This window comes from Rosa chinensis, chromosome 7 (assembly GCF_002994745.2).
Source record: "Rosa chinensis cultivar Old Blush chromosome 7, RchiOBHm-V2, whole genome shotgun sequence".
Lineage (NCBI taxonomy): Eukaryota > Viridiplantae > Streptophyta > Magnoliopsida > Rosales > Rosaceae > Rosa > Rosa chinensis.
In genome coordinates, this window is record NC_037094.1 from 68801659 (window position 1) to 68828706 (window position 27048).

At 38.4% G+C, this 27048-nt stretch overlaps 4 protein-coding genes, 1 long non-coding RNA gene and 1 other non-coding gene across 14 annotated transcripts; 5 read left to right on the plus strand and 1 right to left on the minus strand.

Moving 5' to 3' along the window:
* Positions 1 to 4903: 4903 nt before the first annotated feature.
* Positions 4904 to 5864, plus strand: LOC112179647. The gene is made up of 3 exons (XR_002927844.2): positions 4904 to 5181; positions 5262 to 5325; positions 5513 to 5864. It is a non-coding gene; the product is annotated as an uncharacterized LOC112179647 (long non-coding RNA).
* A 175-nt stretch (positions 5865 to 6039) lies between these two features.
* On the plus strand, positions 6040 to 8469 carry LOC112178474 (zinc finger MYM-type protein 1). The gene has a single exon (XM_024316616.1). The coding sequence runs from the start codon at positions 6040 to 6042 to the stop codon at positions 8467 to 8469; it is 2430 nt and encodes an 809-aa protein (XP_024172384.1).
* Positions 8470 to 8732: 263 nt separating this feature from the next.
* Positions 8733 to 13872, plus strand: LOC112175967. 9 transcript variants are annotated; one of them, XM_040510967.1, is made up of 5 exons: positions 8733 to 9598; positions 9841 to 9905; positions 10548 to 11878; positions 11980 to 13394; positions 13558 to 13872. In XM_040510967.1, exons 4-5 carry the CDS (start codon positions 12663 to 12665, stop codon positions 13585 to 13587), a joined length of 762 nt encoding a protein of 253 aa, XP_040366901.1. In that variant the 5' UTR covers positions 8733 to 9598; positions 9841 to 9905; positions 10548 to 11878; positions 11980 to 12662; the 3' UTR covers positions 13588 to 13872. The 9 variants fall into 9 exon arrangements, with proteins under 9 accessions (XP_040366901.1, XP_024169480.1, XP_040366903.1 ...); XM_024313712.2 differs by having other exon boundaries at positions 11035 to 11878; XM_040510969.1 differs by having other exon boundaries at positions 8733 to 11593; positions 11691 to 11878.
* A 9594-nt stretch (positions 13873 to 23466) lies between these two features.
* LOC112178475 lies at positions 23467 to 24702 on the plus strand. Its single transcript, XM_024316617.1, has 2 exons — positions 23467 to 24147; positions 24208 to 24702. The coding sequence occupies exons 1-2, from the start codon at positions 23467 to 23469 to the stop codon at positions 24700 to 24702; spliced, it is 1176 nt and encodes a 391-aa protein (XP_024172385.1).
* Positions 23845 to 23951, minus strand: LOC112181017. The gene has a single exon (XR_002928631.1). It is a non-coding gene; the product is annotated as a small nucleolar RNA R71 (small nucleolar RNA).
* A 94-nt stretch (positions 24703 to 24796) lies between the features above and the next one.
* On the plus strand, positions 24797 to 25804 carry LOC112178476. The gene has a single exon (XM_024316618.1). The coding sequence runs from the start codon at positions 24797 to 24799 to the stop codon at positions 25802 to 25804; it is 1008 nt and encodes a 335-aa protein (XP_024172386.1).
* The last annotated feature ends 1244 nt before the right edge of the window (positions 25805 to 27048 follow it).

A 27048-nucleotide genomic window follows, 5' to 3' on the forward strand; every position in this document is an offset into this window, starting at 1 on the left:
TGCAACCCTAAGGAGGAAGGAGGATTAGGGTTTCGAAGTTTGTCATAATTTAATTTTGCAATGTTAGCAAAACAGGCTTGGAGATTATCAATAACCCTCATTCCCTTATTGCAAAAATCTATGAAGCTAAGTATTACCCTTCTAGCTCTTTTTGGTGTGCAGAACCACATTCCTCTCCCTCCTACTCATGGAGGAGTATCTTTTCTACAAGGGACCTAATTAAACAAGCGTCGTACTGGCAAATTGGAACTGGCGAGACGGTGCGTGTCTTTTCTGATGCTTGGGTCCCTAGTTTGCCTCTTCTCAAGCCAGAAAAACATTCTACAGTTATTAATGATGATCTCAAGGTTAGTGAATTGATTTCTACTAGTGGTTCATGGAATGAGACGATTATTAGGTCTTTCTTTTCTTTGCTTGAGGTAGAAGCTATTCTTCATATCCCTTTGAGCTCTAGAGTGCTGGATGATCGATGTGTATGGAATTTAGAAAAGGATGGCAAATTTTCGGTGAAAACAACATATCACTTTTCTTTTGCTCACTCTTCTTCTTATAGTCCACTTTCTCGAGCTCTTTGTGGGTATGTATTTCTAGAAGAACTTTGGAAAGCTTTGATGCCTAACTCAGCAAAGGTTCATGAATGGCGTGTGTGCAACAATATTCTTCCTTCTTTGGAGAGGTTAGCTTCGAAACATGTGAATGTGGAGTCACAAACTTGTGTTTTATGTGAGGTGGAGATGGAAACGACTTTACATTTTGCTGGAATTGCTCTTATACGAAACAGGTTTTATATGCCAATCCTTATCTTAAGCGTACCTGCTATGATCCACAAATTGATAACCTCAGTGTTTTGGATTGGTTACGTTTTTGTGCTAAGGAACTGTCAATCAAAGAGTTGGGAGACTTAATGTATCTTCTATGGGGTATATGGAAAGAAAGAAACTGTCAAGTTTGGGAAGATAAACGCAAGCCTGCTTGTGATGTATTGATCAGATCAATGTCTCGACTTAATGATTATCGCTTTCATAATTCAAAGTTAAGCATTGAAGCAACTAGATGTCTGAGGGTTGAGAAATGGAAGCCTCCTTCAATTGGAACTCTCAAAGCTAATATTGATGGTTCATTCTATGAGTCTACAAGAAAAGGTGGATTTGGATTTGTGATAAGGGATTCAGATGGACAATTTATTGTTAGCGGGGGAGATCCTCTCAGTCAATTATTATCTCCAGAACATGCAGAACTTTTAGCTTTTAAAGCTGCTCTAGATTATATAATGGAACATGACATGCAACCGGTAGTAGTAGAGACTGACTCTACCAAGGTCCAGCGCCAACTGACTACTGCTGCTATGCCTCACGTCTACACTAGGAAGGGTGCATGACGACCTATTGATGTTACTGGAATCAAAACCAAATGTGACTATTGTGCATGCTAAAAGAGATGCCAACAAAGTGGCACACCTGTTAGCCTCTCAAGCTTCTTCTTTTTCTCAAGTTTGGTTTTTTCATTTCCTCCTCAGTTTCTATTAGCTGCAATTGCAGCTGAACTTTGTTCCATGTAATTTCTCTAATTTCCAATAAAGGTTGACATCATTCATCTCAAAAAAAAAAAAAAAACAATTAGATGAGTTTGTAGAAATTTTCATAGTTTCCTTGACACCCGATATATTTGTAATTAATAGAGGAAGTTTGAAGATTGAAGGTAAAGAAAGAAATAAGAGAAATAAATAAATAAAATGATGTGGTATGGGCCATAAATATTAACACCGCTTAATTTGGGTCATCCATTTTATATCTATAAATACTTGAGAGAAGAGGTCAGAAGAAAGGGGTAGAGTCTCATGCCCCGATTTTTAAACATCAATAAGAATCAAGATAATTCTCACAATTATACAAATGTGATGGTTCAGCCATCAATATAAAATATCTGAAAAACTTTTTCTTTTTAAACCAAGTACATACTGATACTCTGAACGCACAATGTCAATATATGCTCACTCCGCAGAGTCATATATTACACAAGTTTATGAATTAAATTACCACAACAAAATAAACGTAAATGCTCTTAAGAGCTTACTACATAGCGGAAGTCATAACAATGAAAGCCAACAAAATTTGCTTCCTACCCGTACAGCTGCTAACAAGATACCTCAGCTTCAACCACGATTACCCTGATCTGCAAGATTAACTCCTGCACCATCTAATAGTGCACCGGGTTACCACACAACAAACCTGGTAAGTTTATGAAAGCTTCTATGAGTAACTCAAATACATCAATCAAATAACTCACACCAATAACAATAATACCACCAATCAACCTAAGGAAACAACTCACCCATGATTCCTTTCAACACTCCAAGTCATTTTCTCAGAAGGACCAACACAAATCACCGCTGTGAGAAAAACATATTATTTGATAACTCAACAAATCAATATGAAATTCAAAGTCCCTCGTGGACAAAAAAAAAAGAGAATACTCTCGAGACTCTCTTTTAGACTACATACTTATGAGCCTCAAGCAACCTCTACCGTTAACCCCATAAGCTACAATGACAGATAGACTAGAGCTCTAACTGATCGTAATCAATCCCCTGGCCAAAGGCTTGGTTCCTGATTACATGCCTTGGTCACCATTTGTGACATCTGATTTTCAGACCCATCTGGTCTTCGAACCAAACATTTGAATAAGTCGCACATAACCTAAAAATGTTACATAAATCTAATAAAAGATTTCCCTTTTCCTAATCACCATCTGTGACTCTTGGTACAAAGATCAATATATTTAAAATAAGGCACGCTTGACTCAAAAATATCACACCACTCTCAAGACTTTTCAAACAATAGAAAACATCTTTTTCCACGATATTGTTTCCCAAAAAGTCATATTCAAAATAATAACACATCACACTCACATGAATATATATTTACACACACACACACAGTCATCGCTTAGGAATGCCACTAATATCAACTATAGTTTGCAGTTAAATAAATAACTCCCAAAACAATAAGGTAACTTCGTTCGGAAATGAATATTGTGAGATTACTTACCTTGAAATTCCTGTTGGGCCTTCACACATCTAGATAATTTACAGAAAGCTCTCGGTCAAGCACCTAAGGAAAGTACGGTCTCAAATCAGTACACGACACACAAGCGATTAAAGTTCGAATCCCTAATTTGAACTAAAACCCATAAGTAACGCCAAAGGCGAAACTTCATCCAAGATTACATAAAGTCTCTGGAATACTTCAAGGGTTGATATGTCAAAACTACAAGTCGATCAAATGGTGGAATCCTCACGGATCGAAAACCGAGATAATCGAAACCTCCAAAAACTCTAACATTATCAAACTATCTCCAAAATTTACATATTATATATCAAAATGCTCGTATCGACGAGTAGACGATAATGAAGTAAAAAGTTGCCCTTAACATGGTCGGACGTGCCGCCACACGCCACCACGGGCGGCTGCACGTGAGCCCATGCGCCACCATGGCAAACTCAATATCAGCTTAATCCAATCGTCTAAAATGGAGTTTACACTACGAGGATCAACTTTAGTACCTGAGACTTGAGCTAATTCAGCCTACATTGCCGCCGCAAGCCAAAAATCACTGTTCACCGAGAGTTGCAGCTCCACAGTAAAAATCGATCAGCACCACTACCAAGGATCAAAAGAGGATGCTTCCAGGAGAAAAATGTGGCCGGTTTCACGTCCAGCTATCGCTGAAATTGGGAGAACCCATCGAGTCCGCCGTCGCCTAACTTCGCCGCTTCGAACCGCTGTGCTCGTTGCGAATTAGCACTAGAGGCCAAGTAGGGAAGACCAAACCGAGGAGAGGAAGAGATCTAAGTAGGTGCAGTGGTAGGAGAACGCTGGAATCGGCAGGAAAAGTCGGGTCGGGTCAGACTGTTTTCGACAAATCCTAGGGTTTCAAAGAGAGAGAACGAAGCGTTTGGATTTTTCTAATTTCGGAAAGTTTCCGAAAATGCCAATTAATGAATTTCCCAAAACAAAATTTGCTATTTGTAGGGATTTTCAATATTAGCAGAAACTTCCGTTGACCATAACTTTCTCGTTTCGAATTTGATCAACTAGGTCAAATTTAGTTACTTTTATAAACTTATATTTATATATCATACACCCTAAAGGGCAACCTCTATCAATTTAAAGAAAATGGGAAAACTGACCGTTGGATAAGATTATTACAATAAATTATGAGTGTAGTAAGAAATTTAGCCAATTTTACCATATTTTTGAATCCGATCGAATTAGTCAATTGTCATCACTTGAATGTCTTCTTGGTTGACCGATGACATGACGACCGCGGATACGAGGCTTTAGATACAATAATAAGATGTACTACATGACGAGTTCGTGAAATTTTTCTTTGATTATTTTGGACACCCAAGCTATTTTAAACAATTTATAGAAGTGTAAAGTAAATAAAATTAAGTTAATTAAATTAATTTACGGGCTTTTTAGGGGCCGGGCCTGGCGGGCCTTTAAGGGCTTTTGGCTGGCTGGGCCGGTGGCCGAGCCGGTTTTCAAACCCCCTAAACCAAGTCTGTCCCTCTACCTACTGAGGCGGACTTTTGCGGACTTTTTGACTGGCCGGATTGAGGTTTTACCCATCAAGCTTGCAGGCCTCTATCAACCCACTTGATCCGCGGGCTAAATGATGATGCCTACTCATTGTGGACACAATCTAAATCTGTAATTAAATATTGAGTCGATTCATAACCAGTGGCGGATCTACATAGTGCCTTGGGCGGGCTGGAGCCCGTCCGAAAATTTTGGGCCAAAAAAAAAATTAGATATATACTTAGTTTTTTTTTTTTTTTATTAGGTATACGCTTAGGCACGCTTTACATCACTATTGAGTCGACCTCTCCACTTCGCGTCTTCGTATTCGATTCCTTCTCCAGCCTCCAGTCCGCCAGTCCTCCTCGGCTCCTCCTCTAAACTCTAGCAGAGCTCGGCTAGTCGGCTTCTCCACTTCAAGTCTCAGAGATCAAGAGTTCAAGACATCAATAGTTCAGTCTTCCTCCCCAAAGTGCTTCGATTCCTTCTCCAGTTCGTCGCCTCCAGTCCTCCTCCTCTAAACTCTAGCAGAGCTCGGCTTCTCCACTTCAAGTCTCAGAGATCAAGAGTTCAAGACATCAATTTCGTTTAATTGAATGTAAGATTTTGTTTAATTGAATCAATCCAATTTGGGGCAATTTCTAGGGTTAAGGATTGATGTGAAATTCAATTTCGTAGGTTGTATTGGATTGATGATTTCATGGATTGAAGAATGAAGGTTGTCTCTTGGTCTGGAAATCTGGTATGCAGCTCTGATTTCTCTCCGACTTCTTGGTTCTGCAATTTCTGGGTTCTGCACTTCTGCAGTTCTGGGTTTAATTGTTTAAATGTGATGTGGGTTTAATTGTTTAAATGCAAATATGAGTTTCTGTTGTGCAAATGTGCAATTGTTGTGGGTTAATTGATTATTTGATTTCAATACTTAACAGGTCAGTGCCTCAGTGGGTTTACTTAAAATTGTGCAATTGAGTTTCTGCAGCAAATATGGCATTCTGCTGTGCAAATGTGCAATTGAGTGATTTGAGTCTACTGCTTTCTGAGGTATTTTTTTCCTTTCTGTTCATTGTGCATTAGTAATTAAGGTGGATTTGGGTAGGTGGTTTTATTCATGATTGAATGGTGGAAAGAATAATAGTAATCAGCTACTGTTAGAGAAACATATATACTTGATCAGTTGATCGATTACTAAACAAGAAAGTAGGGACCAATTATATAGGTTGAGAATGAGAAATTTCCAGCTTTTGGTAAAAGAATTAGATGGATAGGGTTAAGCATCTTCTTTCTGCAATATGTAGGACTTGTTATTATTGATATTGGAAAACACATATACTGCTGGTTTATTATTAAACTCTCTTTCATATAATTTATATTGTGGTTTTTTATTTTTGTTAAATTAGTTATTATGAAAAGTAGTTAATTCAAAGTTAATTTCTTAATTTATAGGTGTTAGAGTAAAATGTCAAATCATGAGCCCAAAGCGAAGCGATCAAAATTCATTGACTCATGGTTTAAAAGAACAAATGTTGAGTCTTCAAGTTCAAATGTGGTTTCTGAACCTTCCATATCCTCTCCAAATATTGATGTTGAACCCCAACCTTCCATTCCTGAACCACAAAATAATATCAACGCTCTTGAACGTGATCCTGGATTACGTTGTGCCATATGGAAATATCCAGTCAATGAGCGTGATAGTATTCGAAAAACCTATGTTTTGTTGGGTCCATTTCAACCTGAGTTAGAATTTCCATTCACTGAACAAGGGAGTCAACAACGTAGATTTCAGTTTTCTTGGTTCAAGGACAATCCATGGCTTGAATATTCAATTGCTCTTGATAGGGTGTATTGCTTCCCTTGTTTTCTATTTGACACTGAAGATTCTCAGCATACAGCATTCACCGTTGATGGGTTTAAGGCTTGGAAGAGAGTTTGTGGTAGTGATAATGTGTTGATGAAGCATGTAGGAGGCCTTAATTCTCCCCATCATGCTGCAATGCAAAAATGGGATTTATTAAGAAATCCTACCAAACAAATTGAAACAATTTTTCAGTCAAAATCTAGTAAGGATATAGAGGACAATCGATTGAGGCTTAAGGCTTCAATAGAAAGTGTAAGATTGCTAGCTAATCAAGGAGCTGCTTTTAGAGGCCATGATGAAACTGAAAACTCATTGAATGCGGGATATTTTAGAGAAGTCATAAAATCTTTTTCAAGAATGAGTATTGAGGTTGAGAGAGTTGTTTTGGGAAATGCTCCCGGAAATGCCAAGTACATTAGTCCATCAATTCAAAAGCAACTTCTAAATATTCTTGGTAATAAAGTGAGGAACAAGATACGTGAAGAAGTTGGAGATTCCAAATATTGTATTCTTGTTGATGAAGCAGTAGATATATCTAGTAAGGAACAAATGGCCATTATTTTGAGGTTTGTTGATTGTCAAGGTATTATTCGAGAACGATTTTTTAAGATTGTGAGTGTTCCTAACACTACCTCACAAACTCTTAAAGATGAGATTTCTAAAGTACTTACTATGTACAATCTTCAAGTGAGAAATATGCGTGGTCAAGGATATGATGGTGCTAGTAATATGAGAGGTATTTATAATGGGTTACAAGCATTGTTTCTTGAAGAGTGTCCTTATGCTTATTATGTGCATTGTTTTGCTCACCGCTTGCAATTGTCATTGAATGCTACAGCTAAAGGGGTGCCGGAGATTTGGCAATTATTTTCAAGTTTAAGTTTAATTGTGAATTTTGTTGATTCTTCTGCTAAGCGTCATTCTGCATTAAAAGCTGTGAGAAAGGAAGAAATTGCAGATTTGGTAGCGTGTGGCCAACTTCAAACAGGTACTGGTGCTAATCAAGTTTGTACTTTGCAACGAGCTGCTGCTACACGTTGGAGCTCACATTTTCGTTCAATTAAGAGTTTGATTGAATTGTTTAGTTCAACCAAAAAAACTCTTAATTATATGATTGAGCAAGGACCCAAGGAATTGCAAGGAGAAGCTGTGGCTGTTCTTAAAGCTATGATGTCTTTTGATTTTGTGTTCTGCTTGCTTCTAATGCACAAATTGATGAAAATTACTGAAGTTCTTTGTCAGACATTGCAGCGAAAATCTCTTGACTTCGTACATGCTATGAAGTTTGTTGGACATACAAAATCATTTCTTCAAGAGATGAGAGAAGAAGGCTGGGATGACTTGGTAAGAAATGTTGAAACTTTTTGTGAGAAACATGATATTGATATGCCTGATATGAATGCTCGTTATAAGGATGGTACAGGTCGTCGTTGCCAACAAAGAGATTTCATTACAGTTGAGCATCATTACCATATAGATGTCTTCAATGCTTTAGTTGATTTTCAGTTGAGCGAGTTGAATAGAAGATTCTCAGACCAAACATCTGAACTTCTTATACTTAGTTCAACCTTGGATCCTCGTGATAACTTCAGTAATTTTAAAACTGAAGGTGCATGCAATCTTGCAAAGAAGTATTATCCTGAAGATTTTGTTGATAGTGAAATGTTTGCTCTAGAATTAGAGTGTGCATATTATGAGAAGGATATGCGTAGTGATCCAAAGTTCCAGAATTTGGAATCCATTTCTGATTTGTGCAGAATGTTGGTTCAATCAAGGAAGTCAGAATTTTTCCCTATGCTTTATAGATTGATTTGTCTAGTTTTGACTATTCCTGTTTCTACGGCGACCACTGAAAGGGCATTTTCAGCTATGAACATCATTAAGAATAAACTTAGAAACAAGATGGAGGATGAGTTTCTTGGTGATTGTATGGTCCTTCACATTGAGAAAGAATATGCTGAATCTATTGACAATGAATCGGTGATCAAAGAGTTTGAAGCTTGTGGAACTCGTAGAGTTAGATTTAGTTAGTTTAGGTTCTTGTATTGCATTGCACGTTTATTTTGTTGTTGATTTTGTTTTTTATTTTTGTATAGATATGCATTTGAGGGGTAAGGCTCACTACGTCCCCCCCTGACTAGATGTACATTTTTTTTAATTTATAAAATTCTCTCGCACCGTCGAGATTCTCCATAATATATATATATATATATATATATAATTTTTTTTTTGTTTAAGAAATCCAGCCCGTCCAAGGTTCCAATCCTGGATCCGCCACTGTTCATAACCTGTCACTGATGAAATGGACTCACTGATGATGTAATTTTCAAATTTGGCTTTTCATTATCGGCGGGCATGCTCTGCTCTGCACTCGGCCGGAGGTTTTTTTTTTTTTTTTGGTAATGAAGAAATTCATCAAGGGACAAAAGTCCAAGAGCCCAGCAAAAGAACTGAAGCCCAGAAACATACAACGAAGGAAATGTTTAATTTCAACTAAAGCCCAAGCTCCGTCGCGTGAGGCATGGGAGTCCGTCGTTCCTCGAAACAGGGACGGTGGTGGCTGATTAGCCCATCTCAGAGGACCCACCGTCCGACTGGCAAGCGAGGCCGCCGTATTGGCAGCACGATTCGCTTCTCTGGGAACCCATTCCCAATCACAATCATCAGAGAGCATCTCTTTTGATTTGATTCAAGATCGGATAAGTACTCCAACTCCTTCAAGTCTTTGATAATTTCTTTCGAGTCTGACTCAAATCTCACATTTTTCAGGTTCATAGAAATGACAAAGTTAACTCCAGCCAACAGAGCTTCAGATTCAGCAATAACCACAGAGCTGCAGATTGCAGGTGTAGTTAATCCACCCAGAAGGGATCCTGAATGGTCACGGATAATAACACCCAAACCAGCGAAGTTGGGGGCAGACCATGCAGTGTTGCAGTTCACCTTTGCAAAGCTTGCAGGCGGAGCAATCCAACTAGAAGGAGAAGGAGCTTCCGAGGCCTCAGTCGCTGGAACAATCGGTGAAGGCTTTGTGAACTTCAGGAATTCTGAAATCAGATTGGAGGTGGAGTTAATTGTTTGAAGAGGGTAAATACTCTTATGCTGGTAGATAAAGGCGAATCTTGACTTCCAAATGTTCCAGCAGAAGAAACTGATGATGGTTAGTAACCTCTTTTTTTTCACTCTTGCTGGTTTGAGAATTTGCAATAGATAGAAACCACTGATCAATAGAAACCAGCCAAAGGAATTTAACACCAAGCGTACACACCAGTCTCTCTCTCTCTCTCTCTCTCTCTGTAACCCCTTTATTCTATTCTTTGTCCGTCAAATTTCTCTGAATTTCAAGCCTATTGATTATCACCCCACCTCTCCTCTCCGTCTTTGTTTGCATGACTTCCACAGCTCGCATTTGTTAATCTTTCCAAAATCCCAATTGCTTCTTCTTCTGGGAACGCCTCATATCTCAGGTTCTTCTCTCTTTTTCTTTCTACTTACACCTCTCTTTTCTTGTTTGTCTTCTTGTTTTCCTCTTCTTGATTTTCTTTTATATTTATGGTTGAGCAGTGAGCAGTGATTTTCTGGCTGACTTGTCTTGCGAAATGCATAAATTTAGCATAGTTCTTGATTAGCTTGAATTTTGTTTACATGGTAATGTGGGTGAAAATAAAAAAAGGGTGGGGTTCTGTGGAGGATTAAGGGCCTTTTGTGTAGCTAAGAAGCAAGAATTTCATGGGGGCTGATATAATTGTTGCTGATTTATCAGAATATTAGAAATTCTGTCCATTTTGAGCTGTAATTATTTCTGGGTATTTGACCAAAAGAACAAGGACCAATCACTTTCACAGAGTATACTATTCAAAACCTTCCATTTGGGTTTCTCAGAAATCCATAAAAGGAAGCAAAATGAAATTCCAATTTATTCAAAACCAAATCTTTTGCATTCAGCTTTCCAGTTCTTGGGTAAATAGTGAAACCTTTTAGTTCCATTGCCTTTTGCCTTTTTGCCTTCCAGGGCTTTCAGATGAGTGGAAGTGTTGACCGGCACATTGGTCACAATTATTGAGCTTGGGTGAATGATACTAACTTTATTTTTGTTGTTGGGTTCACAGGAAAGATATCAGGATGCCACTACTTCATGAGTTCAGGGCTTATTGTTCTTAAATGCAGGGTAGTAACTTGGGGGTCCAAAATCATAGAACAAGTTCATATGTCATGGAATAGATACTGTTATTATGTATACGTAGACAAAAGAATGAAGTGCATTTCATGAAAATTGAAGAAGTAATAACTCTGTTTTGATGGAAAGATCAAAATGTCTAGCAGTTGTTGAATGTGTGATATTAAACCTCAAAAATTGAGGAATTCTTGTCAAAGCTGAAATTGCTTGGATGCTCAAAGAGGGTCTCAAGGTTTGGTTTTGTTTTTTGTTTTTACTTGAATCAACTTTCATTTCTAATATAGACTTGCTTGAGTGAAATATCGACAACTTACAGTATACTTAGTGGACTACTTGTTTATTCTCTCCTCTGTTGTGTTTCTACTTCCTTGATCTTTTTCCGTTGGGCTGCATTCTGATTAGATCATGTTGCTTTGTAGGGAAGGAAAACAAAATACAAGATACTAAATCTCATGGAATAGAAGCAGTTGAATTTTAACCGGCCACTTCTATCTGTGAGACGTTTCTCAGCGACAACTGTCTCCTCAGTAGCTGATGACAAAAGGAAGACAGCTAAATCACAACCGAAACTACCTCCTCTTGTTGTCAGAACTGAAATCAGGTCCAGTGAGGAATCTGGGAACTGTGCCTTTTATATGGGAGCAAATTCCAGGAAGACCCAAGGACGAAAGTATACCCAAAAATCAGGATCTTGAAGGGCCTCTGGTTGCACCAAAGCTTCCACCTCGAAGGGTCTCAAAGTTTAAGAAGCAAGGGTTGGATAAAGGTGCTAAAGGTACAACAGCTGCTCAATCCCAAACTGGGAATGAGCTTTCCAGTGCTCAAACTATTTCAGCCTTGGAGAGAAAAGTAGCTACTAAGGATGAAAGATCTAAAGAGGGGAAGGAGGAGAGGACTAGTTCAGAGGATGGTGATGAGACCTATTTAGATGCACTTGATGCATTTTCTAGAACTGAATCAGCCTATATGAACCGTAGTGTAAGTGGACTGGATGGTCCAGATATCATACCCTCTGGAACTTTCTCAACAGATCCACAGATACGGGATTTCATGATGGGTCGGTTCTTGCCTGCAGCAAAAGCAATGGCTTCAGAAACACCTCATAATGCTCCTAGGAAGCAACAAGTGGCTAGAGAGCAACCAATTCCAGAGAGGAACCAAGAAGGGTGAGAAAGGTAGTGACTGGGGATAAGCAGCATCAATTTAATCAATATAGGCCACTTTATGTTCGAGATATAACTGGGGAAGCAAGTGAGGATGAAGGTGATGTTTACTAAGGATCTGAAATATTTTTAGCTAAAGTTTATGCGTTATTTCCTGGATTTTGCCTAAAAAGTTCCATTTACTTTTTAATCCTGTTCCAGGGATGAGAATGCTGGTGCAATTACCCATTTCTTCTGTTCGTAGGGTGCACAGTAACTCTTCTTATTCTCACACTGAAGCTAAAGAAAAGATATTCTTCCTTCTCTATTTTTTTCCTTAATGTTTTCCTTTTATTATTATACGGTCAAGAAGTTTTTTTGAACATTAACTGTTTATTTCTCTAGCATGCCGGGAGTGGTGTATATAAACAAAGATTAATTAGTGGTGATCAAGAAGCTGGGCTGCATGAAGATAACATTGATTTGAAACGTGAATCCAACCAGATCAGTAACAGAAGTGATGGTCTGACATTAGATGGGTCATCAGTAAACAGCTGTCTGCAGGGTAGTGGCATACCACCCTACCGTAGGGAATGTTCTCAGTCTATCCTTCATGATGGAAAATGTTTTCTTGGTATTCCTGAGAAAGCTAAGAGTTCCAAGGAGACTAGTAGCTCGGATAAATATAGAAACGACTGCAGGTTTCTGGAAATATTGGCTAGTGAGAATGCTGAATGGGAAGCGGGCTTAGGAAGTCCTGTGGTTGAGAAGACACTGTATGTTGATTCTGTACAGACAGTAAAATCTTCAAGTTCAAATTCATTTTCCTCGGATATAAAGGGCGAGATAAAGGGACTTATTGATTACAAACGGAATGATTTGGCATTCCTGAAAGAAGTGGTGAAATGGAAGAAACTCCATTGGCAGAGTCTTCATGTGAAGATATTGAACACCCGGGGGATGTGAATGAGAAGGCAGTAGTTCAGTTTGAATGTTTGGACTTCTCTAACTCCAATTTTCTGTCTTCATCTGGCAAATCCATCGGTGATGGGCAAACAATCACAAGAAATGGTTCTCTACAGGATCAAAAGGATTCTAACAAACTGGCAATCTCAGTAGTGTCCAACCAAGAGGAGTTTAATTTAGAAAGCCAACAGTTGGAGAATTCAGATGATCAAGAAAATTGCCATGGACTTACTCAGGAGTCTATTAGGTTGACAAGCGTGAAGCTGGCTGATGAGGAGAACACTGATTTAGAAACCCAACAGCCTAAGACTTCAGGTACTGATGACATTTCTCATGGCCTAGTTCTTATTACCTTGATCAGCTCGAAAGTGGCCAGGAAGGGGAAGATTGATTTAGAAAGCCAACGTCTTGTGAAACTTGGTAATCAAGGTAGTTCCCAGGGCAACAATGCACGACTACCTTTTGGATATCCTTTACCAAAATCACCGTCAGAGTCTTGGCTAAATCGTACCTTGCCTACCATTTCCTCCAGGAATTCATCTTGGCAGTCGTCTCTTGGTTCACGCATTTATACCAGCAGTCTGGTTTCTAAGATATCCTCTCTCGATCCCAAGTGGGAGACGATTGTGGAAACTTGTAATGTGCATCATGGGCGTTTGCGGTTTTCTGAGGTAGTTCTCTTTACAGTAGCTCACTAGCTCTCCTATTTCTGAGCCAAAAAAAAAAACAAAAAAGGAAGAAGCTCTCCTATTTACTTCCTCACTTGCATTTTTGGTGACAAGCTTTTCTTTATGTTACTCATTTTTTATTACTTTTGTTTTTTTTTTTTACCAGGAACTTCTTACACCTATACCAGAAGCTTAGATTGTGTACCTCTTATCTGAAGCTCACCAGCTTATTCATTTGCCTTGGTTGAATGTCTCTCTTGATGGGCTTAGGTGATAAAATTTTCTTTTTCACTTGTTAAAAGATTTAAAGGTTACTATACTCTGCTGTACATGACAAGCCCATCTCTGATGCTGTAATTTTCTTATAAATCTCGTAATAATTTTTTGTTTCTTTGAACTTGAAGTTTCTTACTCTACTGCGATTCTTGTATAAAGGGATGCAATAGCTGTATTTTGTTTATAAAAAGAAAAATTAATAAAAGGGATTTGATGCTACAGTGAGTGAGCCATGTGGATTATCTGTCATGCATATGAAACAGAGAATTCTTTTATTATATCTTCTTATATGTGGATCTTATTTATTCCTTTTTATTGATATAATTGAAATTTTGAATCAACTAGTCAGTTTTGCACAGCCGGATGTCTCGATCAATTAAAATAACTTGAAAACTACGGCTTTGAAACTTCGACACTGCATTTGCCCTTAGGTGCATGTATGTAACTTCAATATTATTATATTAACATGATGTGATATGTATGTGCTTGAAAGTCCTATATACAGCTGTTCTTCACTTGTAATTGAACACAACATTTGTTCAAGTAGTTAATATTGTAACTCATCGAGACTCAATATGGCTATAAATTATTTTGTTGTGGGTGGTGGTCATGGAGTGGGAGTAGGTCCCAATATCTTGCCAGACAACTGCGGCAGCCTGCTTTTGGTTGGCATGGTTCTCATGTCTCTCTCACTCATATCGATGGTTATATTGATATACTTGCGAGTTCAAACTTAAGAAATCCATAACTTTTGCTTGGATGGAATTTGTTGGTGTTAAACATATTGACTTTTGCATTGTCGTTGGATTCACCCTTAAAAAAATGTGAGCAAATGTGACATTGACATTTTGCATTAATCATTCGAATCTTACAGCACTGAATCAAACCCTTGTAATAGAGTCTTCTAAGCTTCAACCCTTCAACATCACGACCAATAACTAAAATTTTTGGGAAAATGTATCTGCAACTGAGGAGACTCAGTTCTGAATAATTGAAATTTTGAATCAACTAGTCAGTTTTTCACAGCCGGAAGTCTCGATCAATTTAAATAACTTGAAAACTACGGCTTTGGAACTTAAACACTGCATTTGCCCTTGGGTGCATGTATGTAACTTCAATATTATTATATTAACATGATGTGATATGTACATGCTGAAAGTCCTATACTCCTATATATAGCTGTTCTTCACTTGTAATTGAACACAACATTTGTTCATGTAGTTAATATTGTAACGCATCGAGACCCAAAATATGGCTAGAAATTATTTTGTTGTTGTTGGTGGTGTTCTTCACTTGCCAGACAACTCCGGCAGCCATCTTTTGGTTGGCATGGTTCTTATGTCTCTCTCACTCATATCGATGGTTATATTTGCTTGTGGATTAGGAAAAAAAAAGACAGGCTGTGGTGGTGGTGGTGGTGGTGGCGGTGGCGGTTGTGGTGGCGGTGACGGTGGCGGTTGTGGTGGCGGTGGCGGTTGTGGTGGAGCAGCTGGAGGAGCTGTTTATGGTGGAGGAAATGGTGGCGGAGGTTGTGGAGGTGATGGTGGTGGTGGTGCTTGTGGAGGTGGAGGTGGAGGTGGAGGTCGTGGAGATGGTGCGTAGAAAAGTAAGGTTGTATTTTATTATGCTTAAATAATTCCATCAAATTTATTTATGTATGTTTCGTGTACTACTGTACTTTATAGAACTGTTTTTTTTTTTTCGTGGACGTGGGGGGCACGACCATATCCATTTGATAGCAAGTTCAAAGTTGTTTCATACGTAGAATTCCTAGAACCTTCCTTCTCTCTCTACCATGTTCCACGACCACATTCAGCTTCCACCTTACTCTTCTCAATCTTTAGGTTGTTTCTTGTATATTCCATGTGTTTCCTCTATCAAATCTTTTGCTTTTTCCATTAACCTTGTCTGTTTTCTTACAATCTGGTGGTTTTCTCTTTTGGTCCATTGGTTTTTCCCTGTAGTTGGGTCCTTCTGATGTTCCCTGCTTGTCTGGTCTGTATGGTTTTGTTGATATCTCTTTCAATCTGTGGTGTTCTCCGGCCTTCTGTCTTGGACCTTCCACTTTTGGCTTGTCAATTTGGCTTCATCATCTTCTTTTCCCAAGCATTTATGATGGTCCTATTACCGGATTTTCTTTGGCGTTCTCGATTTCGCCTCTGGTTATTTCCTCACCATCCGATCGATCTTTTATGGTCCATTTGTCCAGTGATCGTTTCGTATTCTGGCATGCGCACTTCAGTCATTATGATTCCTACTCTTAGATACTCTGGAGCCTTGTGTCTGCTGTCTAGAGAATCGCCTATATTAATTTTGGATGATCACATGTAGTTTCTATATCATCCCTCCTTCCATCTCCTCCTTCCGATGTCTCTGTTTTCCAGTTACTCTCCCTCTAACTTCACTGTGTCATCTCCACCCCATTCTCCTCCCTCATCCCCTGATGATGATAGACCTATTCCTAGGCCTCATCATTCAGCCCGCGGATCAAGTGGGTCGATGGAGGCCCGCAAGCTCGATGGGTAAAAGCTCGGTTCGGCCTCCCAAAAAACCCGCAAAAGCCCGCTTCAGTGTGTAGAGGGTCGGGCTTAGTTTAGGGATTTAAAACCCGGCCCAGCCCTTCAAAAGCCTGTAAAGCCCCACCAGGCCCTGCCCATAAAAACCCACAAATTAATTTAATTAGCTTAATTTTATTTATTTTACACTTCTATAAATTGTTAAAAATAGCTCGGGTGTCCAAAATAATCAAAGAAAAATTTCACGGACTTGTCATGTAGTGCGTGTTATTATTGTATCCGAAGCCTCGTATCCGTGGTCGTCACGCCATCGGTCAACCAATAAGACTTATAAGTGACGGTCACCCATATAGTACCCGAACTATCACGGAATGCACTTTTTGGTACTTACAAATTTTCAGGGAGTCCAGTGGTACCTGTACTATCCCTCCGTTAGCCCTTATAGTACATCCGTCCATTATTCCGTTAAAAATACCTACGTGGCGGTTATGTGACACTCATGTGAGTAAAATAATAAGGATAAAATATTCTTTTTATTCAGAATTAAAATTATAGAATTAAATATATTGAATATTTATAATTAAAAAGTATTTTGACACATAAAAAAAAGAGAAATAACACCCAATTTATTCTTCATTGTTATCAGGATACTTGGATAAATTAATTTAAGTACTTTTATGAAAATTTAATATATGAAAATTTGGAGATAACTTTTCGGAGATAACTTTTTTTATTTTATGAAAATTTAATATATACTAATTTGGAGATAACTTTTTTCTCAAACAATTAATAGGATTAATCAATAAAGATGGTAGGTAAATCTAGATATTCACTAAATCCAATTCTAGGTCTTTCTTTTAACCTAGTCTAAGAGGGAGGATTCAGTGCACCGACATAAATGGATGGTTAGATTATATTAAATACACTATTAGGTTATTAATAAAAATATTAATTATAAATATCAAGGGTTGAGATCATCTTATAAGTGTTGAGTTATTTGCACTGTCAGTGCATAGAATAATTTCCATTTAGTTTAATAAAAAATTTGTAAAAGAAATATGAAAAAGAGGTGTTTTACGATTTTACCCATACTTTAACGGAATAATTGACGGAAGTACTAAAATGACTAACGGAGGGATAATACAGGTACCACTAGACTCCCTAAAAATTTGTAGGTACCAAAAAGTGCATTTCGTGATAGATCAGGTACCATATAAAGATTTTACCCATTTTTTAACACAATCATAATTTATTGTAATAATTTCATCCAACGGTCGGTTTTCCCATTTTCTTTGAATTGATAAATGTTGCCCTTTGGAGTGTATGATATATAAATATAGGTTTATAAAAGTAACCAAGTTTGACCTAGTTGATCGAATTCGAAATGAGAACTAAATTGGCTGGATTTTTTACAACCACCATAAAACATTACAATCTCTCCATCGAGCGGTTAGTTTTTCTAAATTCTTATTATTTATGTTAACTCCATTTTTTTTTCTAAAATCATTTTTCACTTCATGGTTACTTTAGAATGAACTTCAACAATTTAATGCAATGTATAAGTCATACAACTTTAGGAAGCAAATTGGTATAGGCCAACGTCTTTGTAATTAAAATTGAAATTTTTATCTTATGTACATGCACTTCCATCGATGGAATATGTACAAACGTGATGTGCAAAAATAAGCACATTTCACAGTCGTCACGCCATTGGTCAACCAAGAAGACATACAACTGACGACGGTTGACCATTCGATCGGATTCGAAAATATGGTGAAATTGCCTAAATTTTTTACCACACTCATAATTTATTGTAATAATCTCATCCAATAATCGGTTTTTCCATTTTCTTTGAATTGATAGAGGTTGCTCTTTGAAGTGTATGATATACAAAGGATTAAATACTTGTTACTCCGTGTACTTTTCTCCCAAAAACAGTTCGGTCCCTCACCTTTTAAATTAAACAGTTTAGTCGTTGTTTTTTTTTAAATTCTCACACAACAGATCCAAAATGACTATTATACCCTTCACTTCCTCTTTTTATCATTTTTCTCTCTTTCTTTTATTTATTGTTTCTACTTCTCTCTCTCTCTCTCTCTCTCAGTTGACTCTCGCAAATCTCGACAAGCTGCTCCCGAACCTCCCCAGCTCTACACTCTCGCCACCCCAACCTCCTCAGCTCGACCTGCAAACCTGAATTGAAGATCAGGAGGAAAAAAAAAAAAAGGATCTACAGAAAACAAGAGAGGGTTTTCTAGATGGGTCGAAGGCTTTGGCCGCAAGGTGAAGGTGGCGGCAGAGGATATATCTCCGTGGCATTTGAAGGCCCTCAAGAGCAGCTATTTCGAAATTAGGGTTCAGCCCACTGACACCGTGAGCACTTTTCTTCTTCATCTCCCTTTTTTCAATTCATTTTGAATTTCTTTTGCCTTCTTTAGCATTTCGCCTCTTTCTCTCTAATTGTGAGTCAAGTAATTGAACAATGCGCAATTAGAATGATGGAAATGTTGTGATGTAGAAGACTTGCTGTAGTTATAGAGAAGTTTGACTTGAAATTTGATGTGAAAAATGCAGGTTTTGATGATTGGGTGTTTGGCTTTGGTTGTTATGTTGCAGATGAGAAACATAGATTTGGCTGATGGTTTTTGAATTGTTGTAGTCTCTGGAGTGTTACTTCTGGGCTATTCACTCAATTGTTGTTAATTGGATAGATTAGGGATGATGGGTTGAAGAAAAAGAAGGTTTCGAAGAAGAAGAAGAAGGTTTCGACCTGAGGCCAAGAGCGCCTCCGGCAACAGAGAGAGAGATAGGCAAAAAAAAAAAAAAAAAAAACAGAGAGAGAGAGAGAGAGAAAAAAAAAACATTAAAAAAGAGAGAAAAATGATAAAAAGATGAAGTGAAGGGTATAATAGTCATTTTGGACCTGTTGTGTGAAAATTAGAGAGGATAAGAACTAAACTGTTTAATTTAAAAGGTGAGGAACTGAACTGTTTTTGGGAGAAAAGTACAGGAAGTAACAAATATTTAATCTATATATAAATATAGGTTTATAAAAGTAACTAAGTTTGACCTAGTTGATTGAATTCGAAATGAGAACCAAATTGACTGGATTTTTTACAACCACCATAAAACATTACAATCTCTCCATCGAGCGGTTGATTTAGCCAAATTCATTTTCCACTTCGTGGTTGCTTTAGAATGAACCTCAACAATTTAAATGCAATGTATAAGTCATACAACTTTAGGAGGCAAATTGGTATAGGCCAACGTCTTTGTAATTAAAATTGAAATTTTTATCTTATGTCCACGCACATCCATCGATGAAATATTTACAAACGTGATGTGAAAAAATAAGCATGTTTCGCAGTCGTCATGCCATTGGTCAACCAAGAAGACATATAAGTGATGACGGTTTACCAGTTCGATCAGATTCGAAAATATGGTGAAATTGGCTAAATTTTTTACCACACTCATAATTTGTTGTAATAATCTCATTCAACCGTCGGTTTTCCCATTTTCTTTGAATTGATAGAGGTTGCTCTTTGGAGCGTATGATATATAAATATAGGTTTATAAAAAATTAGTATCTTTAAAGATCTATTTGTAAATAAAGCCCACAAGGCCTGGCCGGGAAGAGCCCGCGAGGCCCGCTTTATATGGACGGGCTTGGATCTTGCGATTTACAATAAAGCTCGACCCAACCCGACCCTTTATTATTTAAAAATATAGTAAGACCCGGCCCATTAACGAGGCCTACCCATTCCTGTGCCCTTTGGTGAGGGATCTAGTAGACCCCCTCCTGATTTTCACTCCGTTCCTTCTCCTCCTGAACAACATTCTCCTTAGACACTGAACCGAGGCCAATATTCTATCCCTTTTTTTGCCCCGCCACCAATAGTGGATCTCCTTGATGACCCATTGGAGACGGATATTGTTGATCAAGGCAAACGATGCCTGGTATGACAGATTTTTGACGAACCCATTCCTGTAAAAAATGTTAGATCTTGGTGCGTAGCCAACTGGAAAGGCTTTTTCAGATCAATCCTTATGGCTCGGAATCTCGGATTGGGTTAGAGTTACATTTGATTTTGAGGAGGATTTGATTTATGTACTCAACAATAAACCGTGGTTTGTTCAAGAACAAATATATGAGTTAAAAAGATGATCCCTTGCTTTCTGTTCCTTTCATTCTAGGTTGTCTACACTCTCAGTCTGGGTCCATTTCCCTTTGTTGCCTCCACACTGCTGGACTGAAGAGAAGGTTGTTAAACTTGCTAATGTTGTTGGCCATTGTAGAATGGTTGATCTTAAATCCCTTAACCCCAATACATCTTTGTTTGCTCGTGCTTGTGTGGAGTTGGATTTAACCAGTACTCAGCAAAGAGCTCGTCGTCTGCATGCAGACCCGTTTTCCAACGATCTCAAACTTATCTACCTCAACTGTGAGACCCTCTTTGAAGCCTGCTTCTTATGTGGTCGCTTTGACCATCCTCTTGGCACATGCCCTGTTTAAGACCCTCGCCGGAACTTTCTTATGTTGCCTCGTTGATAGGAGCATAAAATGCGATAAATACAAAGTGCAATCCTTTACACTTCTCTTAGTTATTTTCTTTAAAAAGTCAGTTTTAACTTTGTTTTCCTTTTGGGTAGTTCGTGGAGTGATTCAAGAGAAATAAGAGCTTAAAGGGAGCAAAGGAGTGATGGATCATGAAGTACTGATGCAGAGGATCAACATTGATTAACCATTTGGCCAGAAATTACAAGGAAAGTCCATGGAAATCGTTGTGCAACACAGTTGCTGCACAGCAGAAAACTGCAGTTTCAGAATCAGCTTTCTGGGAACGGTTTTGAGGAGACATTCTTGCATTCTCCCAGCTGTACTCCAGAGAACCTTAAATACATGATGTTATACTTCAACAAGAGTCCAAGAACTGGTCAGAATTGTTAACGAGGAAGTAGGAAACCAAGCGCAAACTAGGGTTCCCGATAAGACAGAAACTGTCAGCTTTTCACGAAGCTTTTTGGGAGATCTTTTCCGGCGATTTTCTTGGAGTTTTTCCAGAAGATTATTGATCATTCTAGATTATATGATGTCATAGAGCACGTGAAAGTCAAGAACCATCCAGAAACTTGTCAAGACAAAGTTGTTCCTTGTCCAAGAAGGAAGCTTCAGAGACAGAAATTGAATCCTAGTCAAAACAGGGCTTTTTGGCCTAGATTTTTCTTTGGACGGATTTCCAGGGCATTTTTTGAAGGTTAGATGCTGATGAAAATATGAAGGAGAGTCCTAGAATGATTCATCAATATTTTGGGAAGATTATTAAGGCTTGAAAATCATTTAATTATGCACCAAGTAGAGTAATCCTCGAGCAACTAGGGGAGGCTTTCAAAGCAGAATTGGAAAAGGAAACTTGGGCTGTGTATTCTATATATATAGAGGCTCTGAACAGGTTGAAAATCACCATCCTACAGCACCATCTTCTTCTCCCAAACCCTAGCACACAAAGTCTCGAAATTCCCAAGTCTTCAAGAAGAAAAACCGTGCAATCTATCTTCCATCTTCCATCAAGCTCCTGCCGTGACCTATCTTGAAGGAGTGCCTGCATCAAAGGCTGCCTAAAAGTGAATTCGTGGCTCTCATACTCTCCTTTTACGGTTTTTATCATCTTGTAATCTAATATTCCTGCTTTTATTTGTTGAATTTAAGACGATGTGTGGCTAGTTACTTTTTGTTAGGGGCGAGGTTTGAAGCCCCAATTATGTAGAACATATGTTTGTTTAAATTTAGTTTCTTGATTTTTGGTGTTGGTTGTTTATCTCTGATTGATTGAAAACTTTTGCATGTGTATGTATTATGGTGGCCAACATAGGATTTATGCATGTAATTGGAGCTAGGTTTAGAAAATAATTCACCTAATCGTCTTGTTTTCTAATCCACAAGTATGCAAGGCTTTGAACAAAAGCTGATGTTTTAAACAACTAGAAGAGCATGCTAGGTAGGCATTCCACACTAGACTGCAACTCTATAAGCAATCGTTGCCATGAGATCTTAATGCTTCAAATATGTTGACACTATATGTGTTGTTGATAGGATAGCGTTCTATATCTTGATTGCATGTTTGATAGGCTTAGCTATTGTGCGTTCATGTAGACTAAGTAATTAGGGAAACATTAATAAGGGACATGATCTGCTCCGACTTGTTTCTTGGTTGATTTCTGTTCACACCTTTGTAATTGAAACTAGGTTAACTTAACATTGTTTGAAAGTAATTGGTGGTGGATTTCCGAGTCTCTAACGTTTTCTCCATCTTATTTTTCTCAACTTAAAATCGAAATTGCTTTCTTTGTTTTCCTTTAATTTTCGTAAAACCTAAAAACCCCCAAAACATTTATTTTTCTTTTCTTTTTCTATTTCGTTGCTTTCTCTCTCCTTTTCCCTATTCTGCCTTTTGTTCTTCTTTTAGTTAGTTTTCTTTGTTTGTTTGATTTGGGTTCTTTGTTAGTTTAGCTTAGTTTATTTTTCTTTGTGATTAATTTGTTACCCTTAATCTCTGGCATCGAACGATCCTTGCTTTCTCTATATTGCTAACGACTACATCTTGCAGGGTTAAATTGCGCTCTTGTTTTTAGCGTATCAATTTTTGGCGCCACGTCGCCGGGGATTGAAAAATACCTATTTTTCACAATTTTAATTTTTAGTTTAATTCAAGTTTCAGTTAGAGGTTGTAAATCATACTTGAATAGTTTTGGAATTCTAGTTTTTAACGTTGACTCTATCTCTACTTCCTCTAGGCTCATCTTATTACAACACAATGTCTAGGATTGGTCTGGATACGAGAAGTGTTCTCAAGTGAGCTTTGTCTCCACCAAAATCGTTCCTTACCTACCTGGTCGTGTTGGAAAGGAGTTACCGAATGACTTGGAGAGAAAGTTTTTGTTAACGATTAGAATTCTATTTCTTTTCTAACTTGATTTACGATTTCTAGTTGAAATAAAATTTTTTTTGTGCTAGTCTTTCATAATTTTGTCCCTTATATTTATTTCCCTTTGTTTTTTGTTTTTCTTCTTAGGTTTCTAACGCCGTTCTTGTTTGCTCCTCAGGTACTTCAACTCGTTTATGCATACAAGGAAAAATCCAAAAGGCGAGCTTTTTCCTTTTGATCCTGAACTTCTGAAAACAATTCGAATCAATAAAAAGCTCGTCTTCACCAAAAGAAGAAGGAGAGGTGTACGACATCTCATCACTCTTCCAAGAGCAAGCTTCAACGCCAACACCTCAACCAATGGCTCTCACCATTAGGCAACTTTCAACCTCTGTGATTCCACCAGGTGGCATCCCCACTTGTATAACCTACCCTGATGCAGTTGAGGGAGCAACAGCTGACTTTGAGTTGAAATCTGGGCTACTTCATCGTCTTCCAACAATCTATGGACTCTCTATGGAAGATCCCAATCAACACTTAATGGAGTTTCAGTTCATTTGCACAAGCATGACGCCACAAGGAGCTGATGAGCAAATCTTAAAGTTGAAAGCCTTCCCATTTTCGTTGGCTGACAAGGCAAAACAATGGCTTTATGAGTTGCCAAGTGGATGCAGCACATCTTGGGCAGACATAATGAAGGCATTTTTGGAAAAATACTTCCCTACATCTTGTATAATCATGCTTAGGAAGAAGATAAGTGGCATTCAACAAGGACAAGATGAGTCCTATGCAGAGTACTATGAAAGGTTCAAGACTCTTATCACTCAATGCCCTCAACATGGCATGAAGAATGAGACCTTGCTCACTTGCTTCTATGATGGTCTCACCAACTTGGAAAGAGATATGCTCGATGCAGCTTCTGGAGGATCGTTTGTTGACAAGGAACCTGCAGCTGGAATGGTCTTAATTGAGAATAGGGCCTTGAATCAACAACAATATGGCTGTTCCAAGTCCACCCATACACGTGAAAAAGTTCATGAGGTAAGTACTTTGGTTCAATTGGAAGATAAAATTAACAGGCTTACTTCTATTATTTCTTAGGGAATGAAGGGACAAGTTATGGCATGTGGAGTGTGCTCAATGCAAGAGCATATGTCTGACCAATGCCCTCAACTCATGGAAGGAGGAAACTTTGAAGGTGTCAATGCCCTAGGGTTTCAACAAGAGTACCAACGTCCAAGGAATGACCCATATTCTAACACCTACAACCCTGGATGGAGAGATCACCCAAATTTTCGTTGGAGGGACAATGAAAACGCCCAACAAGCTTCTCAAGCCTTAAATCAACGTCCTCCAGGATTTTTCCCAAAGCCTCAAGCTCCTCTAAACCCTACTTCCTTCAATACTTCAAATTCTAATTCAAATGCCTCTTCTTCTAATGATGAATTGATTAAAGCATTAGCGAAGTCTACTCAAGCTTTACTTGCAGGTCAAAATAATCATGAGAGACAAATCAACACCATTGGTACTGACATGGCAGAGATGAAGAAGCAAATGAGCCAAGTAGTAGAGTTCATGGGAAAATTTCATGAGTAAGGTAAGCTCCCAAGTGGCACCATTCCTAATCCTCACTTTGAGCAAACAAAAGCCATAACAACAAGGAGTGGAAGGACCACCATAGACCCCCCCTATGGCATCAAAGAAGAACCAGGTTGTCCAAGAGGATGAGGAGGACGTCATTGTCCAGAAGAATGACAAGGAAGAAGATCCTGCAACACAGAAAAAGGAAAGCATGACGCCAAAAGAAAAGGATAAAAGTGGATCTGCTACATCCAGGATTGAAACTGACCTTGCAATCCCAGAATCTGCTACGCTCAGGATTGAAAGCTCATTGCAATCCCCAACAAAACCAAAAACCAAAGGTAATTTGTCTAACTCTTCAGTTCCGGTTATTACTAATGCTTTCCTTTCTCCTATGCCTTTTCCTCACAGAGTTGCTAAATCCAAACAAGAAGAAAGCGACATAGCTGTTTTGGATACTTTTAAAAAAGTGCATGTAAACATTCCCCTTCTTGAAGCTATAAAACAAGTGCCCAAATATGCAAAGTTTTTGAAAGAGCTTTGTACAACAAGAAGGAGAATTCGAGAAAAGGAGGTTGTGAAGGTGAATGAGAATGTCTCAGCTGTTATTCAAAGGAAACTTCCCCCAAAATGCAAAGATCCTGGAAGCTTCACCATTCCTTGCGTTATTGGTAACACTAGATTTGAGAATGCCATGTTAGATCTAGGTGCATCTATAAATGTCATGTCTTTTTCTGTTTATGCATCTTTAGGTCTAGGTAAACTTAAAACTGATAACGTAATTATTCAATTGGCGGATAGATCTAAGGCCTTTCCGAAAGGATTGTTGGAAGATGTGCTTGTGCAGGTTAATCACTTGATCTTTCCCGCGGATTTTTATGTTTTGGACATGGAGGAATTCACCATAAACCCAACGCCACTTTTGTTGGGTAGACCTTTCATGCGGACTGCTAGGACAAAAATTGACGTCTATGCTGGCTCTCTAACTATGGAATTTGATGGAGATGTGATAGGCTTCAACATCTTTGAGGCTATGAGGTATCCAGTTGAATTTGATTCATGTTTTTCTATTGACATACTTGATACTCTTGCACAGAAAGTTTTGGAAGCAATATGAGAGGATACGTTGGTCACAACCATTGAGCAAGGCGTTGGCTACACCCATGATGGTGTCATAGTCCCCATGAAGAAACTTCAAAACACGTTGGACCCCCAAATATTGGAGGACGTTTCTTCCATTGAAACTCATCTGCGTTATGAAGGTAAAAATCCTCCATCTTTGTCAATTCAGTTATCTACTAATAAACCTCTTCCTTTAGTGATTCAGGCCCCTACACTTGAGCTCAAACCATTACCGGATCATTTGAAGTATGTTTATTTGGGAGATGACAAAACGTTGCCTGTCATAGTATCATCCAAGTTGACGCCATCTCAAGAAGAAGAACTTGTTAAAGTGCTAAAGAAATACAAGACTGCAATTGGATGGACATTAGCTGACATCAAGGGAATAAGCCCCACTACTTGTGTGCATCGAATTCTTCTTGAGGAGGGGGCCAAACCAACTAGAGAGGCTCAACGTCGTCTTAACCCTCCAATGATGGAAGTTGTGAAAAAGGAAGTCATCAAATTACTAGACTGTGGCGTCATATGCCCTATTTCAGACAGTAAATGGGTCTCACTAGTCCAAGTTGTGCCAAAGAAGTCCGGAATAATAGTTGTGAAGAATGAAGAGAATGAACTTGTGCCCCAAAGAACCGTGACTGGCCATAGAGTCTGCATCGATTATAGGAAGCTTAATGCCACCACCAGGAAAGACCACTTTCCTTTACCCTTCATCGATCAAATGCTTGAGAGGTTAGCTGGTCATTCTTTTTATTGTTTCCTTGATGGTTATTCTGGTTATAATCAAATATGCATAGCTCAAGAGGATCAAGAGAAAACAACTTTCACTTGTCCTTTTGGCACTTTTGCTTACCGTCGAATGCCATTTGGACTTTGCAATGCCCCAGGTACATTTGAAAGATGCATGCTCAGTATTTTTTCTGATTATATTGAGAAAATAATTGAAGTTTTCATGGATGATTTCAGTGTTTTTGGTGATAGCTTTGAAAATTGCTTAGGAAACCTAGAATTAATCTTGAAATGTTGCATTGAAACTAACCTTGTTTTGAATTGGGAAAAATGTCACTTCATGGTTACTCAAGGTATTGTTCTAGGGCATATTGTTTCTTCTGGGGGAATAGAAGTAGATAAAGCTAAAGTTGATCTTGTTCGCTACTTACCCTCTCCCACTTCTGTGAGAGAGCTTCATTCTTTTCTTGGACATGCAGGATTTTACAGACACTTTATCAAGGACTTCTC